At 38.7% G+C, this 19,567-nt stretch overlaps 1 protein-coding gene across 1 annotated transcript in view; it reads right to left on the bottom strand.

Annotated features, from left to right (window-relative positions):
• ANKUB1 (ankyrin repeat and ubiquitin domain containing 1) overlaps nt 1-9,552 on the bottom strand; it is a 41,513-nt gene extending 31,961 nt beyond the window's left edge. The window contains 2 exon segments of the mRNA XM_027092803.1: nt 8,017-8,160; nt 9,463-9,552. Of these exon segments, the coding sequence (XP_026948604.1) occupies nt 8,017-8,160; nt 9,463-9,552 (234 nt within the window).
• Nucleotides 9,553-19,567: the final 10,015 nt, after the last annotated feature.

The following is a 19,567-nucleotide window of genomic DNA, read 5'->3' as shown; positions in this document are numbered from 1 at the left end:
CTTGCATCTTCTCGATCTTTGCCTCCATTCTTTTTCCGAGGTCCTCGATCATCTTCACTATCATTCTTCTGAATTTTTTTTCTGGAAGGTTGCCTATCTCCACTTCATTTAGTTGTTTTTGTGGGGTTTTATCTTGTTCCTTCATCTGGTACATAGCCTGCTGCCTTTTCATGTTGTCTGTCTTTCTGTGAATGTGGTTTTTGTTACACAGGCTGCAGGATTGTAGTTCTTCTTGCTTCTGCTGTCTGCCCTCTGGTGGATGAGGCTATCTATGAGGCTTGTGCAAGTCTCCTGTTGGGAGGGACTGGTGGTGGGTAGAGTTGACTGTTGCTCTGGTAGGCAGAACTCAGTAAAACTTTAATCCACTTGACTGCTGGCTGGCTTCCCTCCCTGTTGGTTGTTTGGCCTGAGGCAACCCAACACTGGAGCCTACCTGGGCTCTTTGGTGGGGCTAGTGGCAGACACTGGGAGGGCTCACACCAAGAAGTACTTCCCAGAACTTCTGCTGCCAGTGTCCTTGTCCCCCCGGTCAGCCACAGCCACTGTCCGCCACTGCAGGAGACCCTCCAACCCTAGCAGGTAGGTGTGGTTCAGTCTTCCCCGGGGTCACTGCTCTTTCTGCTGGGTCCTGATGTGCACACTACTTTGTGTGTGCCCTCCAAGAGTGCAGTCTCTGTTTCCTCCTGTCCTGTGGAAGTCCCACTAGCCTTCAAAGTCTGATTCTCTAGGAATTCCTCCTCCCGTTGCCGGAACGCCAGATTGGGAAGCCTGATATGGGGCTCAGAACCTTCACTCCGGTGGGTGGACTTCTGTGGTATAAGTGTTCTGCAGTCTGTGAGTTACCCATCCAGCAGTTTTGGGATTTGATTTTACTGTGATTGCACCCCTCCTACCGTCTCATTGTGGCTTCTCCTTTGTCTTTGGATGTGGGGTATCTTTTTTGGTGAGTTCCAGTGTGTTCCTGTCGATGATTGTCCAGCAGCTAGTTGTGATTCTGGTGTTCTCGCAAGAGGGAGTGAGAACACATCCTTCTAGTCCGCCATCTTGGTTCCTCTTTTTTTTTTTTTCAATATATTTTGCTATTTTGGAGTTGCTGCACCAAATAAGCAGAAACATGTCCCAACTGTTCCAGAATAGACCAAAAGGGGAAATAATGTTTGTTTTTGTTAAACTGCAAGTTGAGATGTCTTCATAAACATCTTAGCCTCATGAACTTCTCCTTTTGTATGATTGTCATTCTGGAGAAGTTATACTTGAAGTCTAGGACAGTGAATTGAAACAACTTTCCTCAACAAATTCTTTTTTTTTTCACCCCCGGCCATGCCTCATGACTTGCAGGATCTTAGCTCCCCACAGGTTCTGACCAGGGATTGAACCCCAGCCCTCAGCAGTAAGAGCATGGAGTCCTAACCACTGGACTGCCAGGGAATTCTCCACCAAATTCTTTATATACTATTCTTTAAGGCTTTAAGTTTAGAAAAAAATAGACATTTTATTTAGAAACATGTTTTTAGTTGTAAATTATACATTTTAAGGAGCATGTTTATACATGTTTTTGTGTTTAAATTGTGTTTAAAATCTAAGTTCACATATGCATCTCATAGATTTTGGTGTTTTATTTTTTTATAAATTTATTTATTTGGCTGCGTTGGGTCTTCGGTGCTGTGTGCAGACTTTCTTTAGTTGCAGCGAGTGGGGGCTACTCTTTACTGTGGTGCCTGGGCTTCTCATTGCGGTGGTTTCTCCTGTTGCGGAGCACGGGCTGTAGGCACGCCGGCTTCAGTTGTTGTGGCGTGTGGGCTCAGTAGTTGTGGCTCGTGGGCTCTAGAGCACAAGCTCAGTAGTTGTGGCTCTTGGGCTTAGTTGTTCTGCAGCATGTGGGATCTTCCCGGACCAGGGTTCGAACCCGTGTCCTCATTGGCAGTTGGATTCTTAACAACTGCACCACCAGGGACATCCCTAGATTTTGGTGTTTTAAAAGTGCCTTTTGAAAGCTAAAATGTATATGATTTTGAATCAATTTTAGACCTACTAGTATAGTTCAAACTTCTCCAATTTGTCTGATAGACATCTACTCAGTGGTGCCACAAATAACACACTCTTTCACCATAAAACAACTTTCCAAGGATGCCAGAAAGAATTGACTAAGTTTTAACCACAGCCCTTGGTTGGTGGAAGTATTGTGATAGAAGGAGGCAGGGAAACCATAAAGAGTGTTAGGGAGGGAGTTCCCTGGTGGCCTAGTGGTTAGGATTTTGGGCTTTCACTGCTGTGGCCCAGGTTCAATCCCTGGTGAGATCCCATAAGCCATGCAGTGCGGTGAAAAAAAACAACAACAGTGTTAGGGAGACTGAGGCTTCCTCACACTTTAGAAGACACAACCTGCCAGATGGTTGCTTCTCAGCCCCCTTTGCTGTGCGACCCAGATGTGTGACCAGGGTGCTGCCCAGTCAAGCCACCCCATCCACCTCCACTTTGAATTCGGAGCCAGGAAGGCAGAGAAGCAGCAGACACAGGGACTCTTCCCTGGCAGTAGCAGATCTGAAGCACTGCTGGCCTGGCAACAGGGCTGGCAGCTGTGTCCAGTGTAGGCTTTGAGGGCTCTAGGGCGGCTGCAGCGGGGGCCTTCCTGGACTAGTTGTGGGTCATGATTTAGAAATTATTTCTGGCAGCATAATCTCTGAGCCCAATTCTCTAATCTTCCTGTCAAGACTGTGAACTACGCAATAGCCTTTCTTATATGTTTGTTTTCCTCCTTAATTGTCCAGGTTCCTTTCTGCTGCTTGCAGCCTAAGAACCCTGGTGCTGGATAGGGAAAAGCACTAAGACTGGAGCACTTTGCCTCGAAGGTAGAAGGGGAGGAGAGATGTCACAGCAAGGGAGGGAACCCAAACCCTGAAATGCATCTCAATACCTATGACGTTTCTCACAACAATCATATACCTTCTTGTTTATTTTCCTACTTTATCCCTCAAGCCTTCATCAACTCATTTACTCAACACATATTTATGGAGAGCCTACTGTGTGCCAGGTATTATTCTATGCACTGGTGACAACAATGAACAAAACTCAAGCAATAGTTTCCACAGTTACACAGGTTAGGATGAAGGAGGTAAATGGCGATAGCACCTCTGCATGCCACACAGTGACCCAGGCCTTTGCAATGCCTCATGTGTGGTTTACAGGAACACTGCAACAGCATCAGCAATGAATGGGAAGGGCTGAAACCTGTGCTAATAGAACATGGCGATACATGCCAGAGAAAATATTTCTTGTGGTTTCTGTAGGAGTTCTTTTCCAAGGAAAGAAAAATTAAGGCAATGTTCTTTCCCTACTATTCTTATGTCATCCCCCATTCACTTTTCCAAATGTGTCTACATTACCATTAAAGGAGAAAGTGTAATTAGCAGAGAAACTGGAAAACCCATTGACTATTTAGAATAGAACACCTCCATTTATCTAACATCTTTCCCGCTTTTCACACAAGCGAAACCTTGTAATCCATACAAAAATATAAGTGCAATTAAGAAACCAAATAGTCTGGATTGATTTCATGACACATGGTATCTACTTACATCTTTTTAAAAAGAAAAAATTGCTTACTTGCCAAGTTTTTGGTTTATATCATGCTATTTCTAACTTGTACCAAAATAAATTGAGACTCTAGCTTACCTAGATTCTCAGAAAATGGAACTAATTGCATGAAGTAACATAGTTAGATAGGAAAAGTACTACTTAAGTTTGTATGCATCTAATTATGCAATAAAGCAATAATATGACTCGGAAGGTAGTCTTTGGTTACCTAAGATAGATCAAACAGTATAGAGTTGATATGACTTCATTCTTTGAAGCAAGGGACATTTTCATAAAGTATTTTTGTTGTTACAAACCCAGTTTGGACGTTATCATACATAAACAGTGAATAGTGTGGACTTTTGAAATAGGCCTGTTATATCATCTAATTTAACAGGAACTGAGTTAGGATGGAAACCAGTATTTATGGCTTTGCAGGTAATTCTCTTCCTTCAGATTCAAGATATTATTTTCCTTCCCAAAACTAGTGATAAGAAATTCACTAAATGTGATTCTGCCAGAGAAGGTGAAGATGAAGATCAGTAAAAATTCCATGGAACTTGAGAGTTTTTAATTAAACCCTTCATGTTGGCCAGCCCTGTGACTCATAATTATATTCTGCCTGGGCTTTCTGGAATAGTCTTTTACGTCTACATTCTGTTCTTGTCATTAGCAGTTTAGAACTCCAGGGCAAGGTTAGAGTTCAGTGCAAAGGCAGCTTGCATCACTGTGACAGATGATGCTTAATTGGCAGAAGTTATGAAATATTTTTGTAAGTAAAACTATGAACACAGGTTACTTTGGGGAGGAAGATTGGGGGCCAGAGGTAGGAGAGAGACTTTTTACTGTGTATCCTGCTGTACCACTGGAATTGAGCACCATGTGACTGTACTACCTGCTCAAAAATAAATTAAAAAAATTTTAAATAATAAAATAAAGTCAGTGCTTAGTTGAGTAAAAGTATTCTATTCATACTCTTAACACACTTTGTCTACATCCCTGAATAGCTATGGTTCAATTAGATTCCTCTAGCTATTTCAAGTATTAGTATTGGGGCTTCCCTGGTGGCGCAGTGGTTGAGAATCTGCCTGCTAACGCAGGGGACATGGGTTCGAGCCCTGGTCTGGGAAGATCCCATATGCCATGGAGCAACTAGGCCCGTTAGCCACAACTACTGAGCCTGCGCATCTGGAGCCTGTGCTCCGCAACAAGAGAGGCCGCTATAGTGAAGAGGCCCGCGCACAGCGATGAAGAGTGGCCCCCGCTTCCCGCAACTAGAGAAAGCCCTCACACAGAAACGAAGACCCAACACAGCCAAAAATAAATATAAAAATAAATAAATAAATAAAAGATTACTATTAATTAAAAAAAACCCAAAAAAGCCAAATATTAGTATTGATCTTATACCACTATCTCCAAGTAAGCAAGCAACAAAAATGTCTTGAACATCATTATTGGTGTTGGAGAATTCCAGGAAATTTTAGAGGGTTTATACTGTACAGTAACAAAAACACAGTATGTATATACATATTTAAAGACATGAGACATTTAAGAAATGACATAGAATTTAGGTCTGCTTAAAAAAGTATTATACTACAATTTTCTGAGTATCAGAGAGAGAAAAGCAGAAGAAATTAGAATTGTTTTTATTTCCTTTTTTGATAACTAGACATTTTTCAGGAACCTAAAAATAATACCTCTAAAATCAGGAACAAGACAAGGATGCCCATGCTTGCCACTCTTATTCAACATATTGGGAAGTTCCAGCCAGAGCAATTAAGCAAGAAAAAGAAAGGAAAGGCATTCAAATTGGAAAGGAAGATGTAAAGCTGTCACTATTTATGGATGACATGATTTTATATAGAGAAAACCCTAAAGACTGCACCAAAAAACTATTAGAAATAATAAACAAAATTGCAGGATACAAATCTGTTGCATTTCTAGATGGTAACAATGAGCTAGCAGAAAGAGAAATTAAGAAAACAATCCCATTTACAATCACAACACAAAGAATAAAATACCTAGGAATAAATTTAACCAAGGAGGTGAAAGACCTGTATACTGAAAACTATAAGACATTGTTGAATGAAACTGAAGAAGGCACAAAGAAATGGAAAGATACGCCATGCTTATTGACTGTAAGAAGCAACATTGTTAAAATGTCCATAAAAACAATCTACAGATTCAATGCAATCCTTATCAAGATCCCAAGGACATTTTTCACAGAAATAGAACAAAAAAACCCTAAAATTTATATGGAACCACAGAAGACCCTGAATAGCCAAAGCAATTTTGAGAAAAAAGAACAAAGCTGAAGGTATCACACGCTCTGATTTCAAACTATATTACAAAGCCATAGTAATAAAAATGGCATGGTATTGGCAGAACAACAGATATATAGATTAATGGAACAGAATTGAGAGCTCCAAAATAAACCCACACATACATGGACAATTAACTTACAACAAAGGAGCAAAGAACATACAATGGAGAAAGGATAGTCTCTTCAATAAATGTTGCTGAGAAAACTGGATAGCCACATTTAAAAAAAAGAAAGAAAAAGGAAAGACACTAGATCAGTATCTCATACCATACACAAAAATCAACTCAAAATAGATTAAAGACTTAAATGTAAGACCTGAAACCATAAAATGCAATAGAAGAGAACATAGGCAGTATGCATTTTGACATTGGTCTTAGCAATATCTTTCTAGATATGTCTCCTCAGGCAAGGAAAACAAATGGTACTACAACAAACTAAAAAGATTCCACAGAGCAAAACAGTAATTCAAAAAGATATATGCACCCCTATGTTCACTGCAGCATCATTTACCATAGCCAAGATATGGAAACAACATAAATGCCCATCAATGAACAAATGGATAAAGAAGATGTGGTGTGTATATGTATGTATATATACACACACAATGTATATATATATATATGTATATATATATATATATACACACAACGGAACTACTCAGACTTAAAAATGATTAAATCTTGCCATTTGCGACAACGTGATGGACCTAGAGGGATTTATGCTAAGTGAAATAAGTTAGACGGAGAAAGACAAATACCATATGATTTCATTCATACGTGGAATATAAAAAACAAGTAAAGTAACACAAAAAATTGAACAAACCAAACCAAAACATAGATATAGAGAACAGAGTAGTGGTTAGCAGAGGGGAAGGGGTGGTGGGAGGAGGACAAGATGGGTAAAGGGGATCAACTGTATGGAGATGGTTGGAAACTAAATTTCTAGTGGTGAGCATGTTGTAGAGTATGAAGAAGTAGAAATATAATACTGTACACATGAAAGATATGTAATGTAGTGTTATAAGCCAATGTTATCCCAATAAAAAATAAACTTTAAAAATTTATCTAAAAAAGCATAATAAAAAGATTAAAAAAATACATGAATAAATGCTTATAAGACATTAAAAACATGTATAAAATATGGCCTTTTTATTTACATAAATGGGATCATACAATGTTTTTTTTTCTGTGATTTATCTTTACTACTTAATAATAAATATTTTAGAAAATTCCTTTAAAAAATAGACTTCCCACTTAGTCAATCAGTAAAATATATGAAAAGAAAAAGAGTTAGCTTTAGCTACCATAAACTTTTTTTAATGTTAACCATGAGAAAATAAGTGTCCCATTTAGCAGAAAATATGTACTTTACTAAGTTCCTTGAGGCTCGTGTTTTCATATGGGGTAGAGAACCAGTACTGAATACTATTTCTATCCTAGAGAACAGCTCTTAATACTCTTTAGGCTACCTGTCTCTTTGAGAAATTGTCAAAAGTTAAGGATCCTTCACGCAGAAAGTCTCCAGGTACATAATTTTGCATATTTTGCAGTTTTAGGGTTTTGTTCTTAAAGCCAGCCATGGACCCCAAATTAAGCACCACTGATTAAGGACAGTATAAATGGAAAATGCTGTCTCTGTTATATGTACACATAATTCATGAATGGCTGCATTGTAGGATTTGAATGTAGATCCTGCCATTTCATTCTTATTGTTACTGAGAATTTCTTCCCTTTCCTCATTCCCGTAATCCATTGTAAGGCCATGGAAGTGACCTAATCTTCTTTCTCCCACATCAGTGTTCCAGATCAGCCCCTTGGCCTTGATCCTATATTGGTTTATGGGTTGCTCTGCGATGACTGTCTTGGGGCTGACAACAAGGGGGATAGAGGAGGGAAGGGAGAGAAAGAGTAAACAAAGGGAGCTCTATCCAGTCTCCATGCCTTATTTCCCCTTACAGCACAAATTGTGCCTAAGTCTAGTTATGCAAGTGGAAGAGAGGGGAAGGCAAGAAGAGAAAACCTCTTCCTACGTTGTGAACTACTTTGGTTGAATTCTTCATAACTTTTTCTGAAATGAGGTAGACATCTTGGACAAATTGTTACTCTGATCATCCGTCATACCTTAACAAAGCATTTGAGAGTTGAACAAAAAGATATTCCAACATCAGTAAGACTCCAGCTGTCCTTTAGGGCTGCTCCAGCGTACATCAGCTCCAGATACCTTCTGGCTTGTTCATCTTCAGAGAGAGGAATGTGGAAATAATCCTTAAAAATCAATAGCATATTATGAAAACAGCATATCTCTACATTACTAGACCAGCAATGTAATCTCTTATCTTTTACATTTTCCACTGAGTATCATAAAATTGGGACAGAAGGAGAAAGTATTAGACAGGGGTTCTTAATCTGAAGTCTTTAGACATCCCCAAAAGTTGATGGTTAGAACTTAGGTGGCAAAAAACTACATTTGGTTTTTATTAACTTCAAATAAAATTGGGATTTTGCTTATGTATATAGACAACAAGCTAAAGTAGCAGTAATTGACTGTTCCTGTGACTTTGTCACCAATAGAAATCACAGATATTTTCATATCCCATCATTGTTGTTGCAGATACAAAATATTATTTATACTGATCTCCTTTGAAATTGTAATAGTTATGAGATACACTGCAAACACTTGTTAATGTGTTAATAAGGAAACCCACATGTCACAATATCACAATTTGTTTTTTAATTTTTTTAAATTGTATTTCAGTATAACTGGTTTCCTCTTTGGGGGGTATGTATTTTATTTTATGCATTTAAAGACATTCTGAGAAGGAGTCCATAGGCTTCACCAGACTGCCAAAGGGATCCATGATACATAAAGATTAAGAGCTTCTGTGTTAGAAGGTCTAGATTTTAGGGATCATAGTAATTTACTATATATCATGTAACTATGATTCAGTAAATGATCCTTAGTAAATGGGAATAAATCATCTCCAAGTTAAATACCATTTGATGGTCAGTTCCTAAATATTTGTCTTAATTTTCCATTTTATAGTGAGTATTTATAAGAAATTTGTAAGAAAAGTACTGCACCCAAATTATTTTTTATTCTGGCTCTGTGATCCTAGGTTAAATGGTCAATCTATCTGAGCTTCAGTTTTCCCTGAATGCAAAATGAGGCTGTAGCCCAGAAGTCCTCTCCACCTCCAAAATCCTTTGGTTCTTTATAGTTGCTTGCTCACCACACAGGCCATCTATCTGACAACTGTATGCTCCACTTACCTGGCCTAGAGTTAGTGTCTTGTTTTTCTCCTTTTGTGAAGAATTTCAGTAATACTATCTGGCCAATACACAATCTACAAATATCATAAAGATAAGCTAAACTTTTTCCCCTGAGAATTTTCCTGTCTAACACCTCCAGAGTTAATATCTTCTAACAAACGATTATGTAAGCAAACAATGATACTTTCAAATAGTTTTAGTCCCCTGTTTGCTGAAAATGCACCCACATACAGTTTAAACTTCACTGCATACTTAAAATTAATGCACATCTTAGGGGCTCAGGGACAAAGTATGTACCTTTATCATCAGCTTGACAGCCTCCACAGTTTCATCTGCTGAAATATCAAATGGTTCAAAAGATCCCTCAAAAGCTATGAAAATCCTCATTTTGTCAAAAAAAGAAAGAAAGAAGCTGTTTTCAAAGATCCTATTGGATAGCTGGGAGAATCCAGTTCACAGTTAAGGACAAAAATGATGGCCAGAGGCAGCTGTCACTGTCTAGCCTCAAAGGCGAGTTGAGAGAACGTGGAGAGAGAAGTCCCTCAGTACCACAGTATCCGGTGAAACTGACAGCAGCTACATTGGAGGAAATGTTTCTCTGCCAGTGGCATTAGTCAACAGCCACCTGTTGCTCTATTATGGAAACCAGAAAACTTGACAATGGTTGAGGCAAGTGTGAACAAGCGTCAAGCGTGTAATACAAAACTGCCACACATAAATTATACTTTGTAATGTGACCACCATCCATTGATACTTGAATCCATATTCATCCAAGTACAGCTGATGGAAGGACCCTTAGAACTAGATATTTGAATTGGGATGCACTGGCACAGAGTGAAGCAAAACAGAGTTGATTTTATTGAATGCAATCATCCTGGAAGTTCTCTGTAAATAACTCTGAGCTGAAGCATTCTGGTTTCCATAGCAACTTTGTGTACTTGTTCCCTGGCAGTATTTCTAATCCTGCCACGAGGGACAGAACAATATCCACTTGCACTAGGGAGAGGAATGTGTAGGCAAATGACTGTGGTTTTCCCTTCCCATCTCTGCATAATGGAATCTACCCAATAACAACACAGTATAGTTGGTATTTCTTTTAGTCCTTGCCCTTATGTTATTTAGAGCAATTTACCATTGTTATTTCCTTCAACTTCCCTTACTGTTGGTGGAAAATATTTCAAACCACCCTCAAAAAATGAGCAAAGATATTAATCACCATTACGCAAGCTTATATTTTACTGGAACTTAATTCTAAGACTCTCCTCTGAAATCCCCAGTATTATACACTTGTTCTAATGCTATTATGTCTGATCATTTTTAAAAATTAATTTATTTTATTTTTGGCCGCATTGGGTCTTCATTGTTGTGTGCGGGCTTTCTCTAGTTGTGGCGAGCGGGGGCTACTCTTCGTTGTGGTGCGTGAGTTTCTCATTGCGGTGGCTTCTCTTGTTGCGGAGCACGGGCTCTAGGCGTGCGGGCTTCAGTAGTTGTAGATCGCGGGCTCCAGAGCTCAGGCTCAATAGTTGTGGTGCATGGGCTTAGTTGCTCTGCAGCATGTGGGATCTTCCTGGACCAGGGCTCGAACCTATGTCCGGGAAGATTGGCAGGCGGATTCTTAACCACTGTGCCACCAGGGAAGCCCTGATCATTTTTTAGTGTTTGTAAATCTTGTCTTCTTCCTGAAGATAGACCTAGGACAGAATCCCTATCTTTCATTTCTTTTTATTCTTAACAGCACTTAGCATAATGTGAGCCACATGATAGGTGCTTAGTAAATGTTAACCTGTTAACTGATTCTATTCATTCACAGTCTGAGTTCCAACTATAAGAAACTTGAGAAAATGGAAAACATAAAAAAGGCAAAGGATTTCACTGCAAAGCTAATACTTTTGGCCTCATGTTTTTCAAGTGTTGCAACACAATGATACCTTCTTATGCTGTTAGCATTTTGATAGAAAGAGCATTACCATAGGACATAGTTAATGCTGTTTTGGTGTCTTGCTCACCTCCCTCACCCCCTCCAGCTGCCTTTACTGTTGACTGCTAAAGGCTTATAGCTACACCCCCTTTCCCAAAGAATTGCCCTCAGCTGATGGGAGCTGCCTTGCCAGGAAAGCTATGCACCCCTCCTCAATAATTGACTGCAGAGGGGCTATAAAATGCCCACTGTCTTATATTAAGGGGTGAAAATTCTTCAGAGGATCTCTGTAGAGCAGGCCATAGCTGGACTTTACCTGAGACTACATCCTTCTTCAGCTCTTTCTTTTCCTGAATTCTGCTTAACTCTCTTCCTTACTAAGTTTTTCTTGAAGAGTGCTCCCTCAGTAATTGGCATACATCCCAATCCCTCTCTCAGGCTCTGCTTTTAGAGAAACCAGCCTAGGGCAGAGGCTTTTTTTTTTTTTTTGCGGTACGCGGGCCTCTCACTGCTGTGGCCTCTCCCGTTGCGGAGCACAGGCTCCGGACGTGCAGGCTCAGCGGCCATGGCTCATGGGCCCAGCTGCTCCGGCGGCACGTGGGATCCTCGCGGACGGGGCACGAACCCGCGTCCCCTGCATCGGCAGGCGGACTCTCAACCACTGCGCCACCAGGGAAGCCCCTAGGGCAGAGGATTTTAAAGAAACTCATAGGCATTAAGAAATCACAACCAAATGCTTTATAGCTTCCTGAGCTGCATATTTTCTTATACATGTATATTTTTATATTCTGCAGTAAACTTGGCTTTTGGAGTAAATGCCTGTCTCTCGTAGGCATGGCTGGCCCCCGGTCTGGTTGGTTGCCGGGTCCTGACGTGTATGGAGCTGCCGGCTACTGGGTGGTGGGCTGGGTCCTGAGGTGGCTGGCTGCAGAGCCCCAGGGGGGTCCCAGGGCTAGTGCTATCCCACTGGTGGGTGGAACCTGGTTCTGGAGTAACTGGTTGCGGGGCCAGTGTTCCTGGATCTAGTATCGGCATGCTGGTGGCTGGGGTCAGTTCCTGAAATGGTTGCCTGTGGGTTCTGGGGTGTCCTAAAGCTGGTCTGGCTCACTGGTGAGTGGGGCTAGATCCCAGGGCAGCTGGTTGAGGGGTCCAAGCTGTCTTGGAGCTGGTGTTAACCTGCTGGTGGACAGAGCTGAGGCCCAGGGGTTTCTGGGGCTAATGTCCACTGTTGTGTGATGCTGGCCCTCTGGTAGGTGGAGCCAAGTCCTGTGGTCTCTGGCTGTAGGGACCTTGGGGTCCCGGGGTTAGTGCCGGTGCACTTGTGTGTGGGTTTGGGTCCTGAGCCCTCTGATGGACAGGGTGTGTCCCAGGGTGGCTGGGTGCTCAAGGGTTCCTTAAGGCAGCCTGCCTACTGGTGGGTGGGGCTGTGTTCTTGCTAGGCTAGCTGTGTGGCCTGAGGCGTCCCAGTACTGGTGCTCACAGGCTGGTGCGTGGGGCTGGGTCCCAGTTTTGGTAAGCTAGAGGGAGGAGTCCAAAATGGCACTTGCCAGCACCAGTGTCCTCCTGGCCAAACGGAGTGCCCCAGAATGGTTGCCACCAGGGCTAGCTCCAGTTGCCTGCTGCCTCTCTGGGAGACTCTACAGGATCAGCAGGTGGGTCTGACCCAACCTCCTTTCAAATTACTGCTTCTGCTCTGGGTCTTGGACTGTGTGAGATTCTGTGTGTGCCCTTTAAGAGTGGAGTCTCTATTTCTCACAGCCCTCTGGCTCTCCTGAAAGTAAGCCCCACTGCCTTCAAAGCCAAACATTTTGGGGGCTTGTCTTCTCAGTGCAGGATCCCCGGGCTGGGGAACCTGACGTGGGACTCGAACCCCTTGCTCCCTGGGGAGAACCTCTGCAATTGTAATAATCTTCCCACTTGTCGGTCGCCCACCCAGGGGTATGGGTCTTGACTATATCGCATCTCTAGCCTTCCTACCCATCTCCTTGTGGTTCCTTCTTCGTATCTTTAGTTGTAGAAGATCTTTTCTGCTAGATTCTGGTCTTTCTCATCAATAGTTGCTCTGTAAATAGTTCTAGTTTTGGTGTGCCCATGAGAGGAGGTGAGCTCAGGGTCTTCCTACTCTACCATCTTGACCATCTAGCCAAAATGTTCTGACATGAGAATTAAAAGTTGAAAAGGGTAAGTAAAATTATCCCTATCATAGGAGACATAATTGTAAACCAATAAATCATGGCAATCAAATTTTTAAGACTACTACAAATAATGAAATAATTCAACTAGGTGGCTGTATTTATAATTAATACACAGAAATGAATAGTTTTCTAGAAACAAATGACTGATATAGAATATAATGGAAGAAAATACTCCATTTATAAAAGAGAAAAAAGATAATATGTTAGGAGTAAACTTAGCAGGAAACATGTAAGAAATGTATAAAATAAATGTAAAAACATAACCAAAAAACATAAAAGACTTGAACAAGTGGGCTGGCATACTGTAACTTTGGAAGGAAGGTTCAAAACGATTAAGTCATCAATTCTTCTTAAGTCAATATAAAAGTAACTTCCTAAGTTAGTATATAAATTTAATATATAAATTTAAAAATCCCAACAGGATCTTTTTCCAGGTTTATTGAGATATAATTGACATATATACTGTGTAAGTTTAAGGTGTACAATGTGATGATATATGTATACATTGTGAGATGCTTACCACAATAAGATTAGTTAACACATCCATCACCTCACACAGTTACCTTTTTTTTTGGAAGTGAGAACATCTAAGATCTACTTTGGGCTTCCCTGGTGGCTCAGTGGTTGAGAGTCCACCTGCCGATACAGGGGACACGGGTTCGTGCCCCGGTCTGGGAAGATCCCACATGCCGTGGAGTGGCTAGGCCCGTGAGCTGTGGCCGCTGAGCCTGCGCGTCCGGAGCCTGTGCTCCGCAACAGGAGAGGCCACAACAGTGAGAGGCCCGCGTACCGCAAAAAAAAAAACAAAAAAAAACTACTTTTAGCAACTTTCAATTATACAGTACAGAATTGTTAACCAACAGGATTTTTCCAAACTAGGCAAGATGTTCTAAAATTAATGTAGAAAAATAAGCAAGTATAGCTAGAAAAGCTCTGGAAGAGTAGTGAAAAGCACTCACCTACAAGATGTTAAAATATATTATAATGTTACAATAAGGTTAAAACAGTGTGATCCTGGCATATGAAGAGTCAGAAAAATCAATGGAAAAATAGAAAGCATAAAAATGGACTCACAAGAGTTTACTATATGACAAAAGTAGCATCTTGCAAATTAAGAGGTACAAACTTCCAGTTTGAGTCACAAGAATGAAATGTACAGCATGGGAAATATAGTCAGTAATAGTGTAATATCTTTGTATAGTGACAGATGGTAACTAGATTCATCACGGTGATCATTTTGAAACGTATAGAAATATTGAATCACTATGTTGTGCACCAGGAACTAATATAGTCGTTGTAGGTCAATTAATTATACTTCAGAAAACGAATAACAAACTCATAGAAAAAGAGATCAGATTTTTTTAATTTAAGTACAGTTGATTTACAATGTTGTGTTAGTTTCAGGTGTACAGCAAAGTGATTCAGTTCTATATGTATATATATATATGTGTGTGTATATATATACATATATATATACATATATATGTATATATATAAACACACACATACATATATATATATACATACATATGTATTCTTTTTCAGATTCTTTTCCCTTATAGGGTATTACTAAATATTGAGTATAGTTGCCTGTGCTATACAATAGATCCTTGTTGGTTATCTATTATATATACAGTAGTGTGTGTATGTTAATCCCAAACTCCTAATTTATCCCTCCCCCCTGCTTTTCCCCTTTGGTAACCATAAGTTTCTTTTCTATGTCCGTGGGTCTATTTCTCTTTTGTATATAAGCTCATTTGTATCATTTTTTTTAGATCCCACATATAAGTGATATCATGTGATACCTGTCTTTGTCTGGCTTAATTCGCTTAGTATGATAACCTCCATGTTGCTGCATATAGCATTATTTCATTCTTTTTTATGGCTGAGTAATATTCCATTGTATATATGTGTGTATGTATACACACATACATACATACATACATACACATACCATATGTGTATGTATACATACACATACCATATCTTCTTTATCCATTCATCTGTCAGTGGACATTTACGTTGCTTCCATTTCTTGGCTATTGTAAATAGTGCTGCAATGAACATTGGGGTGCATGTATCTTCTTTGAATTATGGTTTTCTCCAGATATATGCCCAGGAGTGGGATTGCAGGATCATATGGTAGCTCTATTTTTAGTGTTGTAAGGAACCTCCATACTGCTTTCCATAGTGGTTGTACCAATTTACATTCCCACCAACAGTGTAAAAGGGTTCCTTTTTAAAAAGAGATCAGATTTGTGGTTACCATAGGGTGGAGGAATTGGATGAAGATGGTCAAAAGTTTCAAACTTCCAGTTATAAGATAAATAAGTACTAGAGATGAAATGTACAACATGATTAATATAATGAACACTGCTGTATGTTATATATGAAAGCTGTTAAGAGAGGAAATCCTAAGAGTGCTCATCACACAAGATAAAAATAATTTTTTCTTTATTTTGTATCTATATGAGATGATGGATGTTCACTGAACTTATTGTTGTAATCATTTCATGATGTATGTAAGTCAAATCATTACGCTGTACAACTTAAACTTACACAGTGCTGTATGTCAATTATATCTCAATAAAAATGGAAGGAAAAAAGAATATTAAAAAAAAGTAGCATATTGTATCAGTGGTGATGGTGTGGGGAAATAAGATAGTGTTGAATTACCCAGTAGTTACCTGAAAGAAAAAAAACTGGAGCTCTACTTTTTTACCTAGCATCATGAGAAATTAAAAATGCATCAAAGATTTAAATGTAAAAAATAGAACTATTAAAAGTTAGTTTTATAATAAGGCAAAAAGTAAGGTGCAAAACAGAGTATGTAATACACTACCATTTGAGGAAAAAAGGGGGAAATCAGATCTATAGATATGATATATGATATAGTTTGCATATACCTCAAAATCTCTGCTAATACACTCAGGAAACTAGAAAGCACCCTGGTGCCTCTGGAGAGGAGACTTGAGCAGCCAGGGATCAAGGATGAGAACAGTACTTTTCACTGTATTATCATTTTGAAAAATAGATTTAATTTAGAGAACTTTTAGGTTCACAGCAAAATTGAGCAGAAAGTACATAGAGTTCTCATGTACCCACATACCTACTGCCATCACACAGGACAGCCTTACCCACTATCAAAATCCTGAACTGAGAAGTACATTTGTTACAATTAATGAGCCTACACTAATACATCATCATCACCCGAAGTTCATAGTTTACATGAGGGTGCACACTTAGTGTTGTACATTGTATGGGTTTTGACAAATGTGTAATGACATGTATCCAACATTATATTATGATATGGAATAGTTTCACTGCCCTAAAAATCCTTTCTACTCTGTCTATTCATCCTTTCCTGTCCCAACCCCTGGCAACAACTGATCTTTTCACTGCCTCCATGATTTTGCCTTTTCCAGAATGTCATATAGTTGGAATCATATAGTATGTAGCCTTTTCAGATAAGCTCTCATTTAGGAATATGCATTTAAGCTTCTCCCATGTCCTTGCATGGCTTGATAGCTTATTTCTTCTTAGTGGGGAATAATATTCCATCATCTGGATGTACTACAGTTTGTTTACCCATTCACCTACTGAAGGACACCTTGGTTGCTTCCAAGTTTTGGCACTTATGAATAACGCTGCTATAAACATACATGTGCAGGTTTTTGTGTGGATATTAGTTTTCAGTTCATTGGGGTAAATACTAAGGATTGTGATTGCTGGATGGTATGGTAAGAATATGTTTAGTTTTGTAAGAAACTGCCAATTGTCCTCTAGAGTGGCTGTACCATTTTGCATTTCTGCCAGCAATGATTTTGCTCCACATCCTAACCAGCATTTGGTGTTGTCAATGCTTGTATTATCTTTTAATTCTTTTAAAATTTTGAACCATGTGGAGGCATTAACCAGTCAAAAAATTAAGTTAGAAATAAAATCCAAAAATAAAAAGCCCAACTCAGTCCTTTCAAGAAGCCTTCTTTATCTCCCCCGGAAAGTTGACATCTGTTCTTCCACTGCATCATATATTCTTTACCTGTAGAACCTTTTATACTGCATTCCACTTATTATGTCAGTGTCAGCCTTCCCCATTAGACTAGGAGCTTTTTGATGGAGGGACAGTGTCTTAATCACCTTTGAATACCCAGTGGCATAGCTCAGTGCCTTGCAGTGATTGAATAAACAACATAGGTTATTGTAGATTGATATCATTAAAAATTGCCTTGTAACAGTGAAATGATAAGTAGCCTTGAAACTCTCTTAGGAATGTAGGGAAAGCTTGAAATGATAAGAATTAGACTTAAAAATACTCTTAGTTGAAATCTAGGAACAGCTTGCTTTAGCATCTAGAGGCCCTTTTTGTTTTTCGTTTTTTCATTTTCTAGGAATTTTAAATTAATTTAGTTATCCTACTGGGTACCTAGGTCTTTGGTACCCAAATGGGATATGCTAGGTCTTTGGAAGATTTGATGATGAATGTGACCTTAAGGGATATGCCATGAGTAAGGAAGACGGTAGTTGTCTAAAATACCTGGGCCAGAAACTGTACTATAAGATGAAGTGTGAAAAGCAGCACAAACAAAATAAATGATATGAAAGTGAAAAGACATTTGATCTGAAATGAAGATATACTGTTTATTAACTCAGTACACATACACTGAAGCCCTACTATGTGCCAGGCACTGTTCTGTGCTGGACTATTGCAGTGAACAAGACATGGAGCTTCCAGTCTAGTGTGAATGTGTGCATGTATTTAGAGTGGAGCAACAAATAAATAAGCTTGTTTAAAGAGAATGATCAGGTAGTAGGGATAGCATGTAAAAATAAATAAGATAAAATAAATGTAGAGAAATAGGAAAGGAATTGCTTGCTAGTAATAATGGTAGGAAAGAATTAGGTTATATGCAGGGAAAACAAGTAAATAGAAAGATGACACATACCAAGGGAGAAAGAGAAAGAGAACAGTAATGTTACAAGATGAGGACTAGGGTAAAAAAGAAACAACTATGTCACAATCAGTGACGAATATATTTTAGTCCTCTGATCTCTCATATATTTCAAAGATGAAAATCAGTGATTTCAGTCTTATTTCTGTACTGAAAGTTATGGTAGTCTCCCTATTACAGTTTAACCCTTTACTTTAGTTTCCTTTTAAAGCTCTGAAATAATTACATATTTGAATTGACTTTAAAATATATTTTGATTTATGATATATTGATACATGTCATACATGTTATATGATATATCCAAAATAACAAGAAATATAATTTAATGTCACATGGTAAATAGTATTGTAAAGGAATGCTGAGTGATTGGTGGCCCTTTACAATAATTTTTGCCTTAGGAGTATCTGCTTTGGGTTGAAAATGCTCAATGCTGATGTGTTGAGAAAAATTTATAGCATCTTTTTTTAATATACAATTATGCTTTTATGATTGTTACTTTTAAAATTTGTCACTGAGTTCCATTTCATCTAAGAAAGCATAAATGTGTATTTGAATCACCTGATAATCCTCTTAATATATGGATTCTCACTGAGTAGTTCTAAAGTGGGCCTGAGATTTTCAGTTCTAATAGACTCCCTGGACTATACTTTAAATGGCCAGGAACTAGAAACTATATGGAGATTTTTTAAAAAGTAATTATAAAGAAAAACATATTTTGATTCAGCAGCCTCCCAATTAACTACAAAGAAAATCAAAAGAAAATTATTATTTAAAATTTCGTTAAAAATAATCTTACAAAACAGTGATTTCAATCTTGCATTTCTTAATTTTCTTGAATATGATAAAAGATATAAATAAAACAATCGATTTTGATATGACTGATACCAATAAGCATTTTTCATTTGTAAATTAATAAAAGTAAAATGAGCTACCTTCAATTTAAAATTCATGAGTTTTTAAAGTCATGTTTATTAAAAGATAATTTTTTTATCAAAAAAAGATGCAAGCTTATTTTGACCACAAAGCTTGTTTCACATTTCTCAACCCCTGAAAAGTTTAAGAACTTTGTTTTGACTATGAATAGGTATGATGATTTACTGTACTGCTACCTCTTTTGAGTAACTCTTGTTAACTGGAAAAGGCTTTCATAGAAAGCATTTGTCTGTAGTGCCAGGTTGGACCTTATGTTGCAATAGGCCAGCCTTTTGAGAATAAAAACAAGTTTGAAAAAAGGAAATAGAGTTCTTAATTCTCAATATTCTTTCTGTCCTTGTATTATTCCTGATTCTTCTAAAGTACCGTTTTAGTTTTTTTAAGAAAGTAATTTATTACTATTT

This window comes from Aethalodelphis obliquidens, unplaced genomic scaffold (assembly GCF_003676395.1).
Source record: "Aethalodelphis obliquidens isolate GAN/ISIS:26980383/991018 unplaced genomic scaffold, ASM367639v1 scaffold81, whole genome shotgun sequence".
Classification (NCBI taxonomy): Eukaryota; Metazoa; Chordata; class Mammalia; order Artiodactyla; family Delphinidae; genus Aethalodelphis; species Aethalodelphis obliquidens.
This window is presented reverse-complemented; position numbering and strand designations above follow the sequence as displayed.